Source organism: Eretmochelys imbricata, chromosome 14, assembly GCF_965152235.1.
Source record: "Eretmochelys imbricata isolate rEreImb1 chromosome 14, rEreImb1.hap1, whole genome shotgun sequence".
Lineage (NCBI taxonomy): Eukaryota > Metazoa > Chordata > Testudines > Cheloniidae > Eretmochelys > Eretmochelys imbricata.
This window is the reverse complement of record NC_135585.1, coordinates 55419497-55442316: the sequence shown is the minus strand read 5'-3', so window position 1 is coordinate 55442316 and position 22820 is coordinate 55419497. Positions and strand designations below refer to the sequence as shown.

The 22820-nt window shown below is 57.1% G+C and overlaps 1 protein-coding gene across 1 annotated transcript in view; it reads left to right on the top strand.

Annotated features, from left to right (window-relative positions):
• TNXB (tenascin XB) overlaps positions 1 to 22820 on the top strand; it is an 86410-nt gene that overhangs the window by 30529 nt on the left and 33061 nt on the right. Inside the window, exons 23-31 of the mRNA XM_077832828.1 lie at positions 1750 to 2043; positions 3004 to 3297; positions 5066 to 5353; positions 6314 to 6607; positions 8239 to 8532; positions 9493 to 9786; positions 14696 to 14989; positions 19856 to 20146; positions 21184 to 21477. Of these exons, the coding sequence (XP_077688954.1) occupies positions 1750 to 2043; positions 3004 to 3297; positions 5066 to 5353; positions 6314 to 6607; positions 8239 to 8532; positions 9493 to 9786; positions 14696 to 14989; positions 19856 to 20146; positions 21184 to 21477 (2637 nt within the window). The remainder of the gene's footprint in view (positions 1 to 1749; positions 2044 to 3003; positions 3298 to 5065; positions 5354 to 6313; positions 6608 to 8238; positions 8533 to 9492; positions 9787 to 14695; positions 14990 to 19855; positions 20147 to 21183; positions 21478 to 22820) is intronic.

Genomic DNA, 22820 nt, shown 5'->3' with positions numbered 1-22820 from the left:
CCCCCTTTGTTTTGCAGTGTGGCAGGGCTGCTGGCCACTAGGCTAGGACCTTCCTGGGATGACGCTTCCCAGTCTCCAGCTTCCATAACCTGTCTATGTCCATTCAACAGATGGAGAGAGAGAGAAGGTTATGTAGTCACATGGCTGGACAGAGGGGTGTTGGTGGGTGGGTGGATGGATAGAGGGTGTGGATGGATGGGTGGATATGTGTTGAGAAAGATCGAGGGATAGCTGTGTATGGGGATAGATTGGTAGATGGATGGATGGATGGATGTGTGTTGAGATGAAAGGAGGGATAGCTGTGTATGGGGATGGATTGGTAGATGGATGGATGGATGGATTGGTGGATGGATGGATGGATGGGTGGATGGATGGATGTGTGTTGAGACTAAAGGAGGGATAGCTGTGTATGGGCATGGATTGGTAGATGGATGGATGGATGGATGGGTGGATTGGTAGATGGATGGATGGATGGATGGATGTGTGTTGGGACGAAGGGAGGGATAGCTGTGTATGGGGATGGATTGGTAGATGGATGGATGGATGGATGGATGGATTGGTAGATGGATGGGTGGATGGATGGATGGGTGGATGGGAAACGAATATTGATTTTCGGCGCTTCAGGTGGAGTTGGTACCATTGCTATCCAGGAGATGTATTTCAATAAGCCCAGTATGAGGCCTTTATAAAAATACTCTATGATCAAAGTTTAGGGAAATGAGGTGGGGGCTGTTGGTGGTGAATCAGGGGGAGGGATAGCTCAGTGGTTTGAGCATTGGCCTGCTAAACCGAGGGTTGTGAGTTCAATCCTTGAGGGGGCCATTTAGGGATCTGGGGCAACTATGGGGGATTGGTCCTGCTTTGATCAGGGGGTTGGACTAGATGACCTCTTGAGGTCCCTTCCAACCCTGATATTCTATGATTCTATGATTCTATGTGTGTTGAGACGAAGGGAGGGATAGCTGTGTATGGGGATGGATGGGTGGATTGGTAGATGGATGGATGGATGGATGGGTGGATGTGTGTTGGGACGAAGGGAGGGATAGCTGTGTATGGGGATGGATTGGTAGATGGATGGATAGCTGGATGGATGGATAGATTGGTAGATGGATGGATGGGTGGGTGGATGTGTGTTGAGACGAAGGGAGGGATAGCTGTGTATGGGGATGGATTGGTAGATGGATGGATGGATTGGTAGATGGATGGATGGGTGGGTGGGTGGGTGGGTGGATGTGTGTTGGGACAAAGGGAGGGATAGCTGTGTATGGGGATGGATTGGTAGATGCATGGATGGATGGATGGATGGTACAGTGGTGGATGGAGGGAGGGATGTGTATAGCGATGGAGGGACGGATGGAGGAGTGTCTGGAGCTGGATGGGTGTCAATGGGGATCTTTCCGTTGATGGTGGTGGTTTTGGTTCACCCCCTTCCCTCTCTCTCATTTGTTCTTCCTTCCCCCTCTCTCCTCCCGTCTCAGCTCAGCTCTGCCTGTGGTTTGTGCCAGTCACTCTGGGCCGACCCCTCCATGGGGAGGGATGGCTGCGGAGGACCCAGGAATGTGGGATCCCCTTTGCAGACATGCCCCGTCCATCTGTCTGTGTCCTGGGGCCAGTCTGTGGGGCTCCCTGCACCCTCTCCACGCTAATCCTCTCTGCTGATCCCCTCTGGCCTAGGAATAACCTGGCCCCCAAGGACCCAATGAGCTGCTCCTGCTGGCCATGCCCTTCACCCCTCTCTCTCTGTTCCAGCCGCAGCACCGCGGGAGGAGGAACCTGCCCCCCAGCCCAGCCTGGGGGAGCTCTCAGCCTCTGACGTCACCCCTGACTCCGCCCTGCTCTCCTGGACCGTGGAGGAGGGGACCTTCGACTCCTTCCTCCTCCAGTACAAGGACGCGGAGGGCAACCCCCAGGCGCTGCCCGTGGACGGGGCATCCCGCACGATCACTGTCGCTAACCTGACACCTTCCCGCCGATACAAGTTCAACCTCTATGGCATCTCTGGCCGCAAGCGCCTGGGCCCCGTCTCCACCGACGCCGTCACAGGTCAGCAGCTGGACCCGGGGTACCAGCCCCTTTCCCACCCCCTTTGCTTTGCAGTGTCAGAAACGCTGACCACTGGACCAGGACCTTCCCAGGAAGACACTTCCAATCCTCCAGCCTCCATAAGCAGATTGCCGGCCACTCAATGGGTAGAGAGAGGAGTGTGGATGGGGATGGATGGATAGATAGATAGACAGACAGCTGGATCAATGTGTCTTGGGCAGGTTAATTGAACGGATAGATTTGTATGGGGATGGATGGATGGATGGATGGAGACGATGGTAATGAATGGATAGAGGAATGGACATATATGGGGGTGGACGGATAGACGGTAGGGTGGGTGGATTTGTGTGGAGATGGATTGAAGGGTGGACATACAGACGGTAGGGTGGGTGGATGTGTGTGGGGGTGGATGGGTATTTTGGGGGATTCATGGGTAGATGTGTGGCCAGGTGGCATTGTGAGCAATGGGACACCATGAGTATGATGATAGATGCGAGGCTGGATGGGTGTATGATATGGTGATCGATGGCTGTATAGGTTTGTGTTGGGCTGGATGGGTGTCCGTGAGGATCTTTCCATTGACGGACGCTTTGGTTCACCCCCTTCTCTCTTGCTGTCATTTCTTCTTCCTTCCCCCTCTCTCCTCCCATCTCAGCTCAGCTCTCACCGAGTTTTGTGCCGGTCGCTCTGGGCCGACCCCTCCACGGAGGTGGGATGGCCGCGGGGAACCTTGGAATGCAGGACTCTCTTTGGAGACATGCCCCGTGCGACTGTCTGTCCCCAGGTCTCCTTCCCAGCAGCAGGATCCGCTGTGTCCTGGGGCCGGTCCCTGGGGCTCCCTGCCCCCTCCCCTGCTAATTCTCTCTGCTGATCCCCTGTGGCTGGCAATAACCGGCTCCCCCAAGGACCCGGCAAGTGCTCCTGCTGGCCATGCCCTTCACCCCCCTCTCTCCGTTCCAGCCGCGGTGCCACGGGAGGAGGAACCCACCCCCCAGCCCAGCCTGGGGGAGCTCTCGGCCTCCAACGTCACCCACGACTCCGCCCTGCTCTCCTGGACCGTCCAAGCCGGGACCTTCGACTCCTTTCTCCTTCAGTACAAGGACGCGGAGGGCAAACCCCAGGCGCTGCCCGTGGACGGGGAATCCCGCACGGTCACCGTCTCCAACCTGGCCCCCTCCCGCCGATACAAGTTCAACCTGTACGGCATCTCCGGCCGCAAGCGCCTCGGCCCCATCTCCACCGACACCGTCACAGGTCAGCAGCTGCTCCCGGGCACTGGCCCCTTCCCCACCCACCCCCCCTTTGTTTTGCAGTGTGGCAGGGCTGCTGGCCACTAGGCTAGGACCTTCCTGGGATGACGCTTCCCAGTCTCCAGCTTCCATGACCTGTCTATGTTCATTCAACAGATGGAGAGAGAGAGAAGGTTATGTAGTCACATGGCTGGACAGAGGGGTGTTGGTGGGTGTGTGGATGGATAGAGGGTGTGGATGGATGGATTGGTAGATGGATGGGTGGATATGTGTTGAGAAAGATCGAGGGATAGCTGTGTATGGGGATGGATTGGTAGATGGATGGATGGATTGGTGGATGGATGGATGGATGGATGTGTGTTGAGACGAAAGGAGGAATAGCTGTGTATGGGGATGGATTGGTGGATGGATGGATGGGTGGGTGGATTGGTAGATGGATGGATGGATGGATGGGTGGATTGGTAGATGGATGGATGGATGGATGGATGTGTGTTGGGACAAAGGGAAGGATAGCTGTGTATGGGGATGGATTGGTAGATGGATGGATGGATGGATGGATTGGTAGATGGATGGGTGGGTGGATGGATGGATGGGTGGATGGGAAACGAATATTAATTTTCGGCGCTTCAGGTGGAGTTGGTACCTTTGCTATCCAGGTGATGTATTACAATAAGCCCAGTATGAGGCCTTTATAAAAATACTGTATGATCAAAGTTAGGGAAATGAGGTGGGGGCTGTTGGTGGTGAATCGGGGGGAGGGATAGCTCAGTGGTTTGAGCATTGGCCTGCTAAACCGAGGGTTGTGAGTTCAATCCTTGAGGGGGCCATTTAGGGATCTGGGGCAACTATGGGGGATTGGTCCTGCTTTGAGCAGGGGGTTGGACTAGATGACCTCTTGAGGTCCCTTCCAACCCTGATATTCTATGATTCTATGATCCCATGTGTGTTGAGACGAAGGGAGGGATAGCTGTGTATGGGGATGGATGGGTGGATTGGTAGATGGATGGATGGATGGATGGGTGGATGTGTGTTGGGACGAAGGGAGGGATAGCTGTGTATGGGGATGGATTGGTAGATGGATGGATAGCTGGATGGATGGATAGATTGGTAGATGGATGGATGGGTGGGTGGGTGGGTGGGTGGATGTGTGTTGAGACGAAGGGAGGGATAGCTGTGTATGGGGATGGATTGGTAGATGGATGGATGGATTGGTAGATGGATGGATGGGTGGGTGGGTGGGTGGGTGGATGTGTGTTGGGACAAAGGGAGGGATAGCTGTGTATGGGGATGGATTGGTAGATGCATGGATGGATGGATGGATGGTACAGTGGTGGATGGAGGGAGGGATGTGTATAGCGATGGAGGGATGGATGGAGGAGTGTCTGGAGCTGGATGGGTGTCAATGGGGATCTTTCCGTTGATGGTGGTGGTTTTGGTTCACCCCCTTCCCTCTCTCTCATTTGTTCTTCCTTCCCCCTCTCTCCTCCCGTCTCAGCTCAGCTCTGCCTGTGGTTTGTGCCAGTCACTCTGGGCCGACCCCTCCATGGGGAGGGATGGCTGCGGAGGACCCAGGAATGTGGGATCCCCTTTGCAGACATGCCCCGTCCATCTGTCTGTGTCCTGGGGCCAGTCTGTGGGGCTCCCTGCACCCTCTCCACGCTAATCCTCTCTGCTGATCCCCTCTGGCCTAGGAATAACCTGGCCCCCAAGGACCCAACGAGCTGCTCCTCCTAGCCATGCCCTTCACCCCTCTCTCTCTGTTCCAGCCGCAGCACCGCGGGAGGAGGAACCTGCCCCCCAGCCCAGCCTGGGGGAGCTCTCAGCCTCTGATGTCACCCCTGACTCCGCCCTGCTCTCCTGGACCGTGGAGGAGGGGACCTTCGACTCCTTCCTCCTCCAGTACAAGGACGCGGAGGGCAACCCCCAGGCGCTGCCCGTGGACGGGGCATCCCGCACGATCACTGTCGCTAACCTGACACCTTCCCGCCGATACAAGTTCAACCTCTATGGCATCTCTGGCCGCAAGCGCCTGGGCCCCGTCTCCACCGACGCCGTCACAGGTCAGCAGCTGGACCCGGGGTACCAGCCCCTTTCCCACCCCCTTTGCTTTGCAGTGTCAGAAACGCCGACCACTGGACCAGGACCTTCCCAGGAAGACACTTCCAATCCTCCAGCCTCCATAAGCAGATTGCCGGCCACTCAATGGGTAGAGAGAGGAGTGTGGATGGGGATGGATGGATAGATAGATAGACAGACAGCTGGATCAATGTGTCTTGGGCAGGTTAATTGAATGGATAGATTTGTATGGGGATGGATGGATGGATGGATGGAGACGATGGTAATGAATGGATAGAGGAATGGACATATATGGGGGTGGACGGATAGACGGTAGGGTGGGTGGATTTGTGTGGGGATGGATGGAAGGATGGACATACAGACGGCAGGGTGGGTGGATGTGTGTGGGGATGGATGGGTATTTTGGGGGATTCATGGGTAGATGTGTGGCCAGGTGGCATTGTGAGCAATGGGACACGGTGAGTATGATGATAGATGCGAGGCTGGATGGGTGTATGATATGGTGATCGATGGCTGTATAGGTTTGTGTTGGGCTGGATGGGTGTCCGTGAGGATCTTTCCATTGACGGAGGCTTTGGTTCACCCCCTTCTCTCTTGCTGTCATTTCTTCTTCCTTCCCCCTCTCTCCTCCCATCTCAGCTCAGCTCTCACCGAGTTTTGTGCCGGTCGCTCTGGGCCGACCCCTCCACGGAGGCGGGATGGCCGCGGGGAACCTTGGAATGCAGGACTCTCTTTGGAGACATGCCCCGTGCGTCTGTCTGTCCCCAGGTCTCCTTCCCAGCAGCAGGATCCGCTGTGTCCTGGGGCCGGTCCCTGGGGCTCCCTGCCCCCTCCCCTGCTAATTCTCTCTGCTGATCCCCTGTGGCTGGCAATAACCGGCTCCCCCAAGGACCCGGCAAGTGCTCCTGCTGGCCATGCGCTTCACCCCCCTCTCTCTGTTCCAGCCACGGCGCCGCGGGAGGAGGAACCCGCCCCCCAGCCCAGCCTGGGGGAGCTCTCGGCCTCCAACGTCACCCACGACTCCGCCCTGCTCTCCTGGACCGTCCAAGCCGGGACCTTCGACTCCTTCCTCCTTCAGTACAAGGACGCGGAGGGCAACCCCCAGGCGCTGCCCGTGGACGGGGAATCCCGCACGGTCACCGTCTCCAACCTGGCCCCCTCCCGCCGATACAAGTTCAACCTCTACGGCATCTCCGGCCGCAAGCGCCTCGGCCCCATCTCCACCGACACTGTCACAGGTCAGCAGCTGCTCCCGGGCACTGGCCCCTTCCCCACCCACCCCCCCTTTGTTTTGCAGTGTGGCAGGGCTGCTGGCCACTAGGCTAGGACCTTCCTGGGCTGACGCTTCCCAGTCTCCAGCTTCCATAACCTGTCTATGTCCATTCAACAGATGGAGAGAGAGAGAAGGTTATGTAGTCACATGGCTGGACAGAGGGGTGTTGGTGGGTGGGTGGATGGATAGAGGGTGTGGATGGATGGGTGGATATGTGTTGAGAAAGATCGAGGGATAGCTGTGTATGGGGATAGATTGGTAGATGGATGGATGGATGGATTGGTGGATGGATGGATGGATGGATGGATGTGTGTTGAGACGAAAGGAGGGGTAGCTGTGTATGGGGATGGATGGATGGATGGATGGATGTGTGTTGAGACGAAAGGAGGGGTAGCTGTGTATGGGGATGGATGGATGGATGGATGGATGGGTGTGTGTTGAGACTAAAGGAGGGATAGCTGTGTATGGGGATGGATTGGTAGATGGATGGATGGATGGATGGGTGGATTGGTAGATGGATGGATGGATGGATGGATGTGTGTTGGGACGAAGGGAGGGATAGCTGTGTATGGGGATGGATTGGTAGATGGATGGATGGATTGGTAGATGGATGGGTGGATGGATGGATGGGTGGATGGGAAACGAATATTGATTTTCGGCGCTTCAGGTGGAGTTGGTACCATTGCTATCCAGGAGATGTATTTCAATAAGCCCAGTATGAGGCCTTTATAAAAATACTCTATGATCAAAGTTTAGGGAAATGAGGTGGGGGCTGTTGGTGGTGAATCAGGGGGAGGGATAGCTCAGTGGTTTGAGCATTGGCCTGCTAAACCGAGGGTTGTGAGTTCAATCCTTGAGGGGGCCATTTAGGGATCTGGGGCAACTATGGGGGATTGGTCCTGCTTTGAGCAGGGGGTTGGACTAGATGACCTCTTGAGGTCCCTTCCAACCCTGATATTCTATGATTCTATGATTCTATGTGTGTTGAGACGAAGGGAGGGATAGCTGTGTATGGGGATGGATTGGTAGATGGATGGATGGATTGGTAGATGGATGGATGGGTGGGTGGGTGGGTGGATGTGTGTTGGGACAAAGGGAGGGATAGCTGTGTATGGGGATGGATTGGTAGATGCATGGATGGATGAATGGATGGTACAGTGGTGGATGGAGGGAGGGATGTGTATAGCGATGGAGGGATGGATGGAGGAGTGTCTGGAGCTGGATGGGTGTCAATGGGGATCTTTCCGTTGATGGTGGTGGTTTTGGTTCACCCCCTTCCCTCTCTTTCATTTGTTCTTCCTTCCCCCTCTCTCCTCCCGTCTCAGCTCAGCTCTGCCTGTGGTTTGTGCCAGTCACTCTGGGCCGACCCCTCCATGGGGAGGGATGGCTGCGGAGGACCCAGGAATGTGGGATCCCCTTTGCAGACATGCCCCGTCCATCTGTCTGTGTCCTGGGGCCAGTCTGTGGGGCTCCCTGCACCCTCTCCATGCTAATCCTCTCTGCTGATCCCCTCTGGCCTAGGAATAACCTGGCCCCCAAGGACCCAACGAGCTGCTCCTGCTGGCCATGCCCTTCACCCCTCTCTCTCTGTTCCAGCCACGGCACCGCGGGAGGAGGAACCTGCCCCCCAGCCCAGCCTGGGGGAGCTCTCAGCCTCTGACGTCACCCCTGACTCCGCCCTGCTCTCCTGGACCGTGGAGGAGGGGACCTTCGACTCCTTCCTCCTCCAGTACAAGGACGCGGAGGGCAACCCCCAGGCGCTGCCCGTGGACGGGGCATCCCGCACGATCACTGTCGCTAACCTGACACCTTCCCGCCGATACAAGTTCAACCTCTATGGCATCTCTGGCCGCAAGCGCCTGGGCCCCGTCTCCACCGACGCCGTCACAGGTCAGCAGCTGGACCCGGGGTACCAGCCCCTTTCCCACCCCCTTTGCTTTGCAGTGTCAGAAACGCCGACCACTGGACCAGGACCTTCCCAGGAAGACACTTCCAATCCTCCAGCCTCCATAAGCAGATTGCCGGCCACTCAATGGGTAGAGAGAGGAGTGTGGATGGGGATGGATGGATAGATAGATAGACAGACAGCTGGATCAATGTGTCTTGGGCAGGTTAATTGAATGGATAGATTTGTATGGGGATGGATGGATGGATGGATGGAGACGATGGTAATGAATGGATAGAGGAATGGACATATATGGGGGTGGACGGATAGACGGTAGGGTGGGTGGATTTGTGTGGGGATGGATGGAAGGATGGACATACAGACGGCAGGGTGGGTGGATGTGTGTGGGGATGGATGGGTATTTTGGGGGATTCATGGGTAGATGTGTGGCCAGGTGGCATTGTGAGCAATGGGACAGGGTGAGTATGATGATAGATGCGAGGCTGGATGGTTGTATGATATGGTGATCGATGGCTGTATAGGTTTGAGTTGGGCTGGATGGGTGTCCGTGAGGATCTTTCCATTGACGGAGGCTTTGGTTCACCCCCTTCTCTCTTGCTGTCATTTCTTCTTCCTTCCCCCTCTCTCCTCCCATCTCAGCTCAGCTCTCACCGAGTTTTGTGCCGGTCGCTCTGGGCCGACCCCTCCACGGAGGCGGGATGGCCGCGGGGAACCTTGGAATGCAGGACTCTCTTTGGAGACATGCCCCGTGCGTCTGTCTGTCCCCAGGTCTCCTTCCCAGCAGCAGGATCCGCTGTGTCCTGGGGCCGGTCCCTGGGGCTCCCTGCCCCCTCCCCTGCTAATTCTCTCTGCTGATCCCCTGTGGCTGGCAATAACCGGCTCCCCCAAGGACCCGGCAAGTGCTCCTGCTGGCCATGCCCTTCACCCCCCTCTCTCTGTTCCAGCCGCGGTGCCACGGGAGAAGGAACCCACCCCCCAGCCCAGCCTGGGGGAGCTCTCGGCCTCCAACGTCACCCACGACTCCGCCCTGCTCTCCTGGACAGTCCAGGCCGGGACCTTCGACTCCTTTCTCCTTCAGTACAAGGACGCGGAGGGCAAACCCCAGGCGCTGCCCGTGGACGGGGAATCCCGCACGGTCACCGTCTCCAACCTGGCCCCCTCCCGCCGATACAAGTTCAACCTCTACGGCATCTCTGGCCGCAAGCGCCTCGGCCCCATCTCCACCGACACTGTCACAGGTCAGCAGCTGCTCCCGGGCACTGGCCCCTTCCCCACCCACCCCCCCTTTGTTTTGCAGTGTGGCAGGGCTGCTGGCCACTAGGCTAGGACCTTCCTGGGCTGACGCTTCCCAGTCTCCAGCTTCCATAACCTGTCTATGTCCATTCAACAGATGGAGAGAGAGAGAAGGTTATGTAGTCACATGGCTGGACAGAGGGGTGTTGGTGGGTGGGTGGATGGATAGAGGATGTGGATGGATGGGTGGATATGTGTTGAGAAAGATCGAGGGATAGCTGTGTATGGGGATGGATTGGTAGATGGATGGATGGATTGGTGGATGGATGGATGGATGGATGGATGTGTGTTGAGACGAAAGGAGGGATAGCTGTGTATGGGGATGGATTGGTGGATGGATGGATGGGTGGGTGGATTGGTAGATGGATGGATGGATGGATGTGTGTTGGGACGAAGGGAAGGATAGCTGTGTATGGGGATGGATGGATGGATGGGTGGGTGGGTGGATGTGTGTTGGGACGAAGGGAGGGATAGCTGTGTATGGGGATGGATTGGTAGATGGATGGATAGATGGATGGATGGATGGATTGGTAGATGGATGGATGGGTGGGTGGGTGGGTGGGTGGATGTGTGTTGGGACGAAGGGAGGGATAGCTGTGTATGGGGATGGATTGGTAGATGGATGGATGGATTGGTAGATGTATGGATGGGTGGGTGGGTGGAAGTGTGTTGGGACGAAGGGAGGGATAGCTGTGTATGGGGATGGATGGATGGATGGATGGATGGATGGATGGATGGATGGATGGGTGGGTGGGTCGATGTGTGTTGGGACAAAGGGAGGGATAGCTGTGTATGGGGATGGATTGGTAGATGGATGGATAGATGGATGGATGGATGGATTGGTAGATGGATGGATGGGTGGGGGGGTGGGTGGAAGTGTGTTGGGACGAAGGGAGGGATAGCTGTGTATGGGGATGGATTGGTAGATGGATGGATGGATGGATGGATTGGTAGATGGATGGATGGATGGGTGGATGTGTGTTGGGACGAAGGGAGGGATAGCTGTGTATGGGGATGGATTGGTAGATGGATGGATGGATGGGTGGATGTGTGTTGGGACGAAGGGAGGGATAGCTGTGTATGAGGATGGATGGACAATGCGTGAGGCTGTGAGTCTGTCACGGAGGTCATGGACGTCATGGATTCCGTGAGTTTCCGTGACCTCTGTGACTTCTGCAGCGGGCAGCAGCAGCACTCTGGATGTGTGGGAGGGGGCTAGGGAAGAGGGATGCAGGGGGGCACTTACCTTGGGATGGGGGGCTCCCCGGCTCCCACTGGCATGGCTCTGCAGCTCCTAGGCAGCGGAGAGGTCTGGGGGCTCCACGCACTGCCCACGCTCACAGGCCCCTCCCCTGCACCTCCCACTGGTTGCGGTTCCCGGCCAATGGAAGCTGCGCAGCCGGTGCTTGTGGTGGGAGCAGAGCGCGGAGCCCCCTGGACCCTCCGCCGCCTAGGAGCTGCAGGGACACCCGGAGCCGGGAGCCTGCGAGCCCTACCAACCCTCCCCTCACAGCACCAGCAGGGGTCCCGGGCCACACGCTGCTGCCTGCTCCCACCCAGCACCAGCACCGGACCACCCCCCCCCCGGAAAAACACCTGCAGCCCCACGCCCAAGTTTTAGTTAGGGGTACATAGTAAAAGTCATGGACAGGTCACCAGCCGTGTATTTTTGTTTAATGCCCATGACCTGTCCATGACTAAAATGTAGCCTTAACAATGGGTAATTTTGGCATGGGTGGATGGCTGTGTGCTATGGGGTGTATGGGGAGGGACAGGGAGACGGGTGGATGGCTGTGTGCTATGGGGTGTATGGGGAGGGACAGGTAGACGGGTGGATGGCTGTGTGTTTTGGGGTGTATGGGGATGGACTGGTAGACGGGTGGATGGCTGTGTGTTATGGGGTGTATGGGGATGGACAGGTAGACGGGTGGATGGCTGTGTGCTATGGGGTGTATGGGGAGGGACTGGTAGACGGGTGGATGGCTGTGTGTTATGGGGTATATGGGGACGGACTGGTAGACGAGTGGATGGCTGTGTGCTATGGGGTGTATGGGGAGGGACTGGTAGACGAGTGGATGGCTGTGTGCTATGGGGTGTATGGGGAGGGACTGGTAGACGGGTGGATGGCTGTGTGCTATGGGGTGTATGGGGAGGGACTGGTAGACGGGTGGATGGCTGTGTGTTATGGGGTGTATGGGGATGGACTGGTAGACGGGTGGATGGCTGTGTGCTATGGGGTGTATGGGGAGGGACTGGTAGACGGGTGGATGGCTGTGTGTTATGGGGTGTATTGGGACGGACTGGTAGACGGGTGGATGGCTGTGTGTTATGGGGTGTATAGGGAGGGACAGGTAGACGGGTGGATGGCTGTGTGTTTTGGGGTGTATGGGGACGGACAGGTAGACGGGTGGATGGCTGTGTGTTATGGGGTGTATGGGGAGGGACAGGTAGACGGGTGGATGGCTGTGTGTTATGGGGTGTATTGGGACGGACTGGTAGACGGGTGGATGGCTGTGTGTTATGGGGTGTATTGGGATGGACTGGTAGACGGGTGGATGGCTGTGTGTTATGGGGTGTATAGGGAGGGACAGGTAGACGGGTGGATGGCTGTGTGTTATGGGGTGTATTGGGACGGACTGGTAGACGGGTGGATGGCTGTGTGCTATGGGGTGTATGGGGATGGACTGGTAGACGGGTGGATGGCTGTGTGTTATGGGGTGTATGGGGATGGACTGGTAGACGGGTGGATGGCTGTGTGCTATGGGGTGTATGGGGAGGGACAGGTAGACGGGTGGATGGCTGTGTGTTATGGGGTGTATTGGGACGGACTGGTAGACGGGTGGATGGCTGTGTGTTATGGGGTGTATTGGGACGGACTGGTAGACGGGTGGATGGCTGTGTGTTATGGGGTGTATTGGGACGGACTGGTAGACGGGTGCATGGATCTGCTTGCGGATCGGTGGCAGGGTGGAAGGGTGCGTGGGGATGGATGACATTGATGGTGAGACGCGGGGGATAAATGGAGAGGAATCGCTGAATTTGTGGACGCACAGATCGATGGACGGATGCCTGGCTGTATGTGGATGAGTGCCCAGGTGCCGGATTACTCCTTGCCCTGGCGGATGCTCAATCCCTGCTCCACCCCAGGCCCCACCCCCACTCCACCCCTTCCTCCAAATCCCCACCCCACCTTTTTCCACCCGTGTTCTGCCCCGTCCCACCTCTTCCTGCCAGGTCCACCCCCTCCCCTGAGCCTGCCCCATCCCCGCTCCTCCCCCTCTGCGGAACAGCTGATCACAGCGGGTGGGAGGCGCTGGGAGGGAGCGGGAGGAGCTGGCTGCTGGTGGGTGCTGAGCTCCCTCCGTGGGGCTGGATGGGTGTCAATGGGGATCTTTCCACTGATGTTCGCGGCTTTGGTTCACCCCCTTCGCTCTCTCTCTCATTTGTTCTTCCTTCCCCCTCTCCCCTCCCCAGCTCAGCTCTCACAATGATTTGTGCCGGAAAGACCCCCCTGTAACGAAGGTGCCCGTGGGAGCCAGCTGAGGTCACTCAATCAGGGTGAACTGCAAACAGACTGGGGCAGGCGAACCCCAAACCCTGGTGGATATTCCACTGCCGAGATTTACCCAGCCAGGACAAAGCAGCCTCTGTCCGACCTCCCACGGGGACCCAGGAGTCCAACAACGCAGTGCCCTTACAGTGCCTGGCCGCTGGCCACCGTCCAGACACCCATCAAACATAGGATGATAAATTCTGAAAATCTTCTCACCGTATAAAGGAAAAGGTCCTTCCAATCCCAAAGGATCAGCCACACACCCAAGTCAAATGATAGCTTTGATCTTACCCAGAATACCTGTTTCTCGCCAATTCTTATTAGCTAAACTAAAATGTATTAAAAAAGAAAAGGGCGTTGGTTGAAAGATCAATATCCAGACAGACTTGAGTTCAGTTCTTGAGGTCCAGAGTCACAGCAGAGATAAGTTTGTAGTGGCCAAGTTCTTTGGACTATAACCTGTGGCCTATTTCTAAATGTCCATGTTCAGGGTGACTCCAGTCAGCGACTGGGGATCTCAATCCTTATGGATCTGGGTTTCCCCTTCTTGAACCCCAAAGCAGATCTGAGATGAAGGAGGATCAGGTCCCGGGGTCTTGATACATTTCCTGCAGCCTTTTGGCCTGAGAAAACAATCGGCTTAAATTTCCTCCTCCCAAACATCCTGGCAATTAGCCCAGGGTAATTTCTCCATTAAACAGTTCAGACACAGGTTATCACAACCTTCCCAGAGACATAGAGACAATCTTACTAGTTCCCTCCAGTGTCTTCCTAAATATTAATACGCCTTTTTGATCTTTGGATCAAAGCCACAGCCATAGACAAGACTTGTTTGCTGACGTCACAAGACTTGAGCACGCAGCTCCCCTTCTCTCTCTAACCATGCCGGCTGCATTGCAAACCTCTCTTCATTTCCAGATCTTCCTAACCAGTCTTTACAGTTCAGCCCTGGGTCACGTCAGTCTGTGAGTTAATAACTCTTTCTGGCCCTGTCACCCGTCAATGAGATATGATATTGCACTCATAACATCACACCCTCCGTGGGGCGGGATGACCCTGGGGAACCCGGGAATGTGGGATCCTCTTTGCAGACATGCCCCGTCCGTCTCTCTGTCCCCAGCTCCCCTTCCCAGCTTCAGGATCCAGCTGTGTCCTGGGGCTGGTCACTGGGGCTCCCTGCCCCCTCCCCCACTAATCATCTCTGCAGATCCCCTCTGGCTCAGAATAACCCGGCCCCACATGAACCCGGAAAGCTGCCCCCAACCCTGGATGTGACCTTCACCTCCCTCTCTCTGTTCCAGCCGCGGCACCGCGGGAGAAGGAACCCGCCTCCGAGCCGAGCCTGGGGGAGCTCTCGGCCTCCGACGTCACCCACGACTCCGCCCTGCTCTCCTGGACCGTCCAGGCCGGGGACTTCGACTCCTTCCTCCTCCAGTACAAGGACGCGGAGGGTAAACCCCAGGCGCTGCCCGTGGACAGGGGATCCCGCACGGTCACCGTCGCCAACCTGGCCCCCTCCCGCCGATACAAGTTCAACCTCTACGGCATCTCCGGCCGCAAGCGCCTGGGCCCCGTCTCCACCGACGCCGTCACAGGTCAGCGGCTGCTCCCGGGGGTGCCGGCCTCTTCCCCACCCGCCCCCTTTGCTTTGCAGCGTGGTGGTAACGCTGACCACAGGGCCAGGACATTCGCAGGAAGTTGCTTCCAATCCTCCAGCCTCCCCCAGACAGATTGTCGCCCATTCAACAGCTAGAGAGAGGAAGATGGATGGATGGAGGAGTTGTGTGGAGGGATGGATCAATGGACAGAGGGGTGTGTATTGGGATGGATGGATGGAGGGGACAGTCGGATAGATAGAGGAATGGATGCAGATGTGGATGGATGGGCAGACAAGCAGGTGGGTGAGGTGTATGAGGACAGATGGAGGAAAGGGGTGAAGGGTGCGTGGAGGCGTACGGGGATGGACAGCTGTTTTGGGAGCTGCACACGTAGAGGTGTATTTGTATGTACGTGTAACCCTTCTGCCTGGTGATATTGGCAGCCATAATAGCTCTGTTGCATATGGGGATGGATGCAGAGATACTTGGACAGAGGGAGGGTTTGGTGATAGATGGGTATGGAGCTGCGTACGGGGATGGAGGGATGGATGGATGGAGAGAGGGAGGGTTTGGTGATAGATGGGTATATGGCTGCGTACGGGGATGGAGGGATGGTTGGATGGAGAGAGGGAGGGTTTGGTGATAGATGGGTATGGAGCTGAGTACGGGGATGGAGGGATGGTTGGATGGAGAGAGGGAGGGTTTGGTGATAGATGGGTATGGAGCTGCGTACGGGGATGGAGGGATGGTAGGATGGAGAGAGGGAGGGTTTGGTGATAGATGGGTATGGAGCTGCGTACGGGGATGGAGGGATGGATGGATGGAGAGAGGGAGGGTTTGGTGATAGATGGGTATGGAGCTGCGTACGGGGATGGAGGGATGGTTGGATGGAGAGAGGGAGGGTTTGGTGATAGATGGGTATGGAGCTGCGTACGGGGATGGAGGGATGGATGGATGGAGAGAGGGAGGGTTTGGTGATAGATGGGTATGGAGCTCCGTACGGGGATGGAGGGATGGTAGGATGGAGAGAGGGAGGGTTTGGTGATAGATGGGTATGTAGCTGTGTACGGGGATGGAGGGATGGTTGGATGGAGAGAGGGAGGGTTTGGTGATAGATGGGTATGGAGCTGCGTACGGGGATGGAGGGATGGATGGATGGAGAGAGGGAGGGTTTGGTGATAGATGGGTATGGAGCTGCGTACGGGGATGGAGGGATGGAGAGAGGGAGGGTTTGGTGATAGATGGGTATGGAGCTGCGTACGGGGATGGAGGGATGGTTGGATGGAGAGAGGGAGGGTTTGGTGATAGATGGGTATGTAGCTGTGTACGGGGATGGAGGGATGGATGGATGGAGAGAGGGAGGGTTTGGTGATAGATGGGTATGTAGCTGTGTACGGGGATGGAGGGATGGATGGATGGAGAGAGGGAGGGTTTGGTGATAGATGGGTATGGAGCTGCATACGGGGATGGAGGGATGGTTGGATGGAGAGAGGGAGGGTTTGGTGATAGATGGGTATGTAGCTGTGTACGGGGATGGAGGGATGGATGGATGGAGAGAGGGAGGGTTTGGTGATAGATGGGTATGTAGCTGCGTACGGGGATGGAGGGATGGGTGGATGGATGGAGAGAGGGAGGGTTTGGTGATAGATGGGTATGGAGCTGCGTACGGGGATGGAGGGATGGTTGGATGGAGAGAGGGAGGGTTTGGTGATAGATGGGTATGGAGCTGCGTACGGGGATGGAGGGATGGTTGGATGGAGAGAGGGAGGGTTTGGTGATAGATGGGTATGTAGCTGTGTACGGGGATGGAGGGATGGATGGATGGAGAGAGGGAGGGTTTGGTGATAGATGGGTATGGAGCTGTGTACGGGGATGGAGGGATGGATGGATGGAGAGAGGGAGGGTTTGGTGATAGATGGGTATGGAGCTGCGTACGGGGATGGAGGGATGGTTGGATGGAGAGAGGGAGGGTTTGGTGATAGATGGGTATGGAGCTGTGTACGGGGATGGAGGGATGGATGGATGGAGAGAGGGAGGGTTTGGTGATAGATGGGTATGGAGCTGCGTACGGGGATGGAGGGATGGATGGATGGAGAGAGGGAGGGTTTGGTGATAGATGGGTATGGAGCTGCGTACGGGGATGGAGGGATGGATGGATGGAGAGAGGGAGGGTTTGGTGATAGATGGGTATGGAGCTGCGTACGGGGATGGAGGGATGGTTGGATGGAGAGAGGGAGGGTTTGGTGATAGATGGGTATGGAGCTGTGTACGGGGATGGAGGGATGGATGGATGGAGAGAGGGAGGGTTTGGTGATAGATGGGTATGGAGCTGTGTACGGGGATGGAGGGATGGATGGATGGAGAGAGGGAGGGTTTGGTGATAGATGGGTATGGAGCTGTGTACGGGGATGGAGGGATGGATAGATGGAGAGAGGGAGGGTTTGGTGATAGATGGGTATGTAGCTGTGTACGGGGATGGAGGGATGGATGGATGGAGAGAGGGTGGGTTTGGTGATAGATGGGTATGTAGCTGTGTACGGGGATGGAGGGATGGTTGGATGGAGAGAGGGAGGGTTTGGTGATAGATGGGTATGGAGCTGTGTACGGGGATGGAGGGATGGTTGGATGGAGAGAGGGAGGGTTTGGTGATAGATGGGTATGGAGCTGCGTACGGGGATGGAGGGATGGATGGATGGAGAGAGGGAGGGTTTGGTGATAGATGGGTATGGAGCTGCGTACGGGGATGGAGGGATGGATGGATGGAGAGAGGGAGGGTTTGGTGATAGATGGGTATGTAGCTGCATACGGGGATGGAGGGATGGATGGATGGAGAGAGGGAGGGTTTGGTGATAGATGGGTATGTAGCTGTGTACGGGGATGGAGGGATGGGTGGATGGATGGAGAGAGGGAGGGTTTGGTGATAGATGGGTATATGGCTGCGTACGGGGATGGAGGGATGGTTGGATGGAGAGAGGGAGGGTTTGGTGATAGATGGGTATGTAGCTGTGTACGGGGATGGAGGGATGGTTGGATGGAGAGAGGGAGGGTTTGGTGATAGATGGGTATGGAGCTGCGTACGGGGATGGAGGGATGGTTGGATGGAGAGAGGGAGGGTTTGGTGATAGATGGGTATGGAGCTGCATACGGGGATGGAGGGATGGTTGGATGGAGAGAGGGAGGGTTTGGTGATAGATGGGTATGGAGCTGTGTACGGGGATGGAGGGATGGTTGGATGGAGAGAGGGAGGGTTTGGTGATAGATGGGTATGTAGCTGTGTACGGGGATGGAGGGATGGATGGATGGAGAGAGGGAGGGTTTGGTGATAGATGGGTATGGAGCTGAGTACGGGGATGGAGGGATGGATGGATGGAGAGAGGGAGGGTTTGGTGATAGATGGGTATGGAGCTGCGTACGGGGATGGAGGGATGGATGGATGGAGAGAGGGAGGGTTTGGTGATAGATGGGTATGTAGCTGTGTACGGGGATGGAGGGATGGGTGGATGGATGGAGAGAGGGAGGGTTTGGTGATAGATGGGTATGTAGCTGTGTACGGGGATGGAGGGATGGATGGATGGAGAGAGGGAGGGTTTGGTGATAGATGGGTATGTAGCTGTGTACGGGGATGGAGGGATGGATGGATGGAGAGAGGGAGGGTTTGGTGATAGATGGGTATGGAGCTGCGTACGGGGATGGAGGGATGGTTGGATGGAGAGAGGGAGGGTTTGGTGATAGATGGGTATGGAGCTGCATACGGGGATGGAGGGATGGTTGGATGGAGAGAGGGAGGGTTTGGTGATAGATGGGTATGGAGCTGTGTACGGGGATGGAGGGATGGATGGATGGAGAGAGGGAGGGTTTGGTGATAGATGGGTATGTAGCTGTGTACGGGGATGGAGGGATGGATGGATGGAGAGAGGGAGGGTTTGGTGATAGATGGGTATGTGGCTGCGTACGGGGATGGAGGGATGGATGGATGGACAGAGGGAGGGTTTGGTGATAGATGGGTATGGAGCTGCGTACGGGGATGGAGGGATGGATGGATGGAGAGAGGGAGGGTTTGGTGATAGATGGGTATATGGCTGCGTACGGGGATGGAGGGATGGTTGGATGGAGAGAGGGAGGGTTTGGTGATAGATGGGTATGTAGCTGTGTACGGGGATGGAGGGATGGTTGGATGGAGAGAGGGAGGGTTTGGTGATAGATGGGTATGGAGCTGCGTACGGGGATGGAGGGATGGATGGATGGAGAGAGGGAGGGTTTGGTGATAGATGGGTATGGAGCTGCGTACGGGGATGGAGGGATGGATGGATGGAGAGAGGGAGGGTTTGGTGATAGATGGGTATGGAGCTGTGTACGGGGATGGAGGGATGGATGGATAGGTGTACGTGCAGAGGGATGGAAGAAGAAGTGTTCTGGGATGGATGGACTGATGTGTGTATCTGGGGCTGGATGGGTGTCAATGGGGATCTCTATTGACATTGGTGGCCTTGGTTCACTCCCTTCCCTTTCTCTCTCATTTGTTCTTCTTTCCCTCTCTCTCCTCCCATCTCCGCTCAGCTCTCACCGTGGTTTGTGCCGGTCGCTCTCACCCGACCCCTCCACGGAAGTGGAGTGGTTGCGGGGAACCCAGGAATGTGGGATCCTCTTTGCAGACATGCACCATCTGTCTGTCTGTCCCCAGCTCTGCTTCCCAGCAGCAGGATCCGGCTCTGTCCTGGGAACAGTCCCTGGGGCTCCCTGCACCCTCCCCTCACTAATTGTCTCTGGAGGTCCCATCTCGCTTGGAATAACTTGGGCCCCCAAGGACCCAGTGAGCCGCCCCCAACCCTGGCTGTGACCTTCTCCCTCCTCTCTCTGTTCCAGCCGTGACAGGGGAGGAGGAACCCGCCCCCCAGCCCAGCCTGGGGGAGCTCTCGGCCTCTGACGTCACCCACAACTCCATCCTGCTCTCCTGGACCGTGGAGGAGGGGACCTTCGACTCCTTCCTCCTCCAGTACAAGGACTCGGAGGGCAAACCCCAGGCGCTGCCCGTGGACGGGGGATCCCGCACGGTCACCGTCGCCAACCTGGCCCCCTCCCGCAGACACAAGTTCAACCTCTACGGCATCTCCGGCCGCAAGCGCCTCGGCCCCGTCTCCACCGACGCCGTCACAGGTCAGCGGCTGCTCCCGGGGGTGCCGGCTCCATCCCCTCCCGCCCCCTTTGCTTTGCAGCGTGGTGGTAATGCTGGCCCCCAGGCTAAGAACTTCCCAAAAAGATGCTTCCAAGCCTCCAGCCTCCACCACCAGACTACCAGCCATTCAAGGTCTGGAGAGAAGAGAATTGATAGGCACGGATGGATGGATGGAGGGAGGGAGGGATGGATGGAGGGATGGAGGGATAAACTGGTGGATCGATGTGCACGGGGCAGGTTGAGTGAATGGATAGATGTGTATGGGGATGGATGGAAGGATGGAATTGGTGGCCATGGATGGATAGATGGAGGAATGGCTGTGGATGGGGATGGATAGACAGATGGGTGGGTAGACGGATGTGCATAGGGATGGAGGGCTATTTATGGGGATGCATAGGTAGACGTGTGTGTACGTGTAACCCTTCTGCCAGTTAGTACTGGGAGCCAAAAGGCTGTTATGTATAGTGATGGATGGATGGTTGGACAGACAGATGGTTTGGTGATCGACTAACGGATGGGTGTGTATGGGGGTGGGTGGATGGATGAGGGGAGGGATGGATGGAGTGTATGGGTGTGTACAGGGATGGATAGATGGGTGTATATTGGGAGTGATGGATGGAGGGGTGGGTTTGGCAATGAATGGGTGTCAGTGGGGATCTTTCCATTGACGGTGGTGGCATTGGTTCAACCCCTTCTCTTTCTCTCTCATTTCTTCTTCCTTCCCTCACCGAGGTTTGTGCCGGTTGCTCTGGGCCAACCCCTCCACGGAGACGGGGTGGCCACGGGGAATGTGGGATCCTCTTTGCAGACATGCCCCATCTGTCGGTCTCTCCCCAGCTCTCCTGCCCAGCAGCAGGATCCAGTTGTGTCCTAGGGCTAGTCCCTGGGACTCCCTTCGCCCTCCCCACAATAATTCCTCTCCTCAGGTCCCCTCTGGTTAGGAATAATCCGGGCCTCAAGGACCCAGTGAGCCTCCCCCACCCTGGCTGCACCCTTCACCCCCCTCTCTCTATTCCAGCCCCAGCACTGCGAGAGGAAGAACCCGCCCCCCAGCCCAGCCTGGGGGAGCTCTCGGCCTCCAACGTCACCCACGACTCTGCCCTGCTCTCCTGGACTGTCCAGTCCGGGGACTTTGACTCCTTCCTCCTCCAGTACAAGGACGCAGAGGGCAACCCCCAGGCGCTGCCCGTGGACGGGGGATCCCGCACGGTTACCGTCGCCAACCTGGCCCCCTCCCGCCGATACAAGTTCAACCTCTACGGCATCTCCGGCCACAAGCGCCTCGGCCCCGTCTCCACCGACGCTGTCACAGGTCAGCGGCTGCTCCCAGGGCACCGGCCCCTTCCCCTCCTGCCCCCTTTGCTTTCCAGTGTCAGAGGCACTGACCCCTGGGCCGGGACCTTCCAAGGAAGATGCCTTCAATCTTCCAGCTTTAACAAGCAGATTGCCGGCCAGAGAGAGTGTGGGTGGGTGGATGGATGGATGGATGGATGGATAGACGGGTGGCTGGGTGGGTGGGGGTGTGGATGTGCATGGGGCAGGTTGAGTGAATGGATAGATGTGTATGGGGATGGATCGCTGAATGAATAGGTAGATGGATGACTGTCTATAGGGGTGGATGAAGATGTATGAATAGATAGAGGATTGGATATTTATGGAGATGAAAGGATGGACGGACGGAAGGATAGGTGGGAAGGCAGATGTGAATTAGAATGGACGGGGGGAAGGGTGAGGAGGTGTATGGGGACTGGGGGAAGGGTGGGCGGAGGTGTATGGGGACGGATGGAGGGACAGGGAAGGGTGGGCGGAGGTGTATGGGGACGGATGGAGGGATGGGGGAAGGGTGGGCGGAGGTGTATGGGGACAGATGGAGGGACGGGGAAGGGTGAGGATGTGCATGGGGACGGGGGAAGGGTGGGCGGAGGTGTATAGGGACGGATGGAGGGACGGGGGAAGGGTGGGCGGAGGTGTATGGGGACAGATGGAGGGACGGGGAAGGGTGGGCGGAGGTGTATGGGGACGGATGGAGGGACGGGGGAAGGGTGGGCGGAGGTGTATGGGGACGGATGGAGGGACGGGGGAAGGGTGGGTGGAGGTGTATGGGGATGGATGGAGGGATGGGGAAGGGTGAGGAGGTGCATGGGGACGGAGGAAGGGTGGGCGGAGGTGTATGGGGACGGATGGAGGGACGGGGAAGGGTGGGCGGAGGTGTATGGGGACAGATGGAGGGACGGGGAAGGGTGGGTGGAGGTGTATGGGGACGGATGGAGGGACGGGGAAGGGTGAGGATGTGCATGGGGACGGGGGAAGGGTGGGCGGAGGTGTATAGGGACGGATGGAGGGACGGGGAAGGGTGGGCGGAGGTGTATGGGGACGGATGGAGGGGCGGGGGAAGGGTGGACGGAGGTGTATGGGGACAGATGGAGGGATGGGGGAAGGGTGGGCGGAGGTGTATGGGGACAGATGGAGGGACGGAGGAAGGGTGGGCGGAGGTGTATGGGGACGGATGGAGGGATGGGGAAGGGTGGGCGGAGGTGTATGGGGACAGATGGAGGGATGGGGGAAGGGTGGGCGGAGGTGTATGGGGACAGATGGAGGGACGGAGGAAGGGTGGGCGGAGGTGTATGGGGACGGATGGAGGGACGGGGAAGGGTG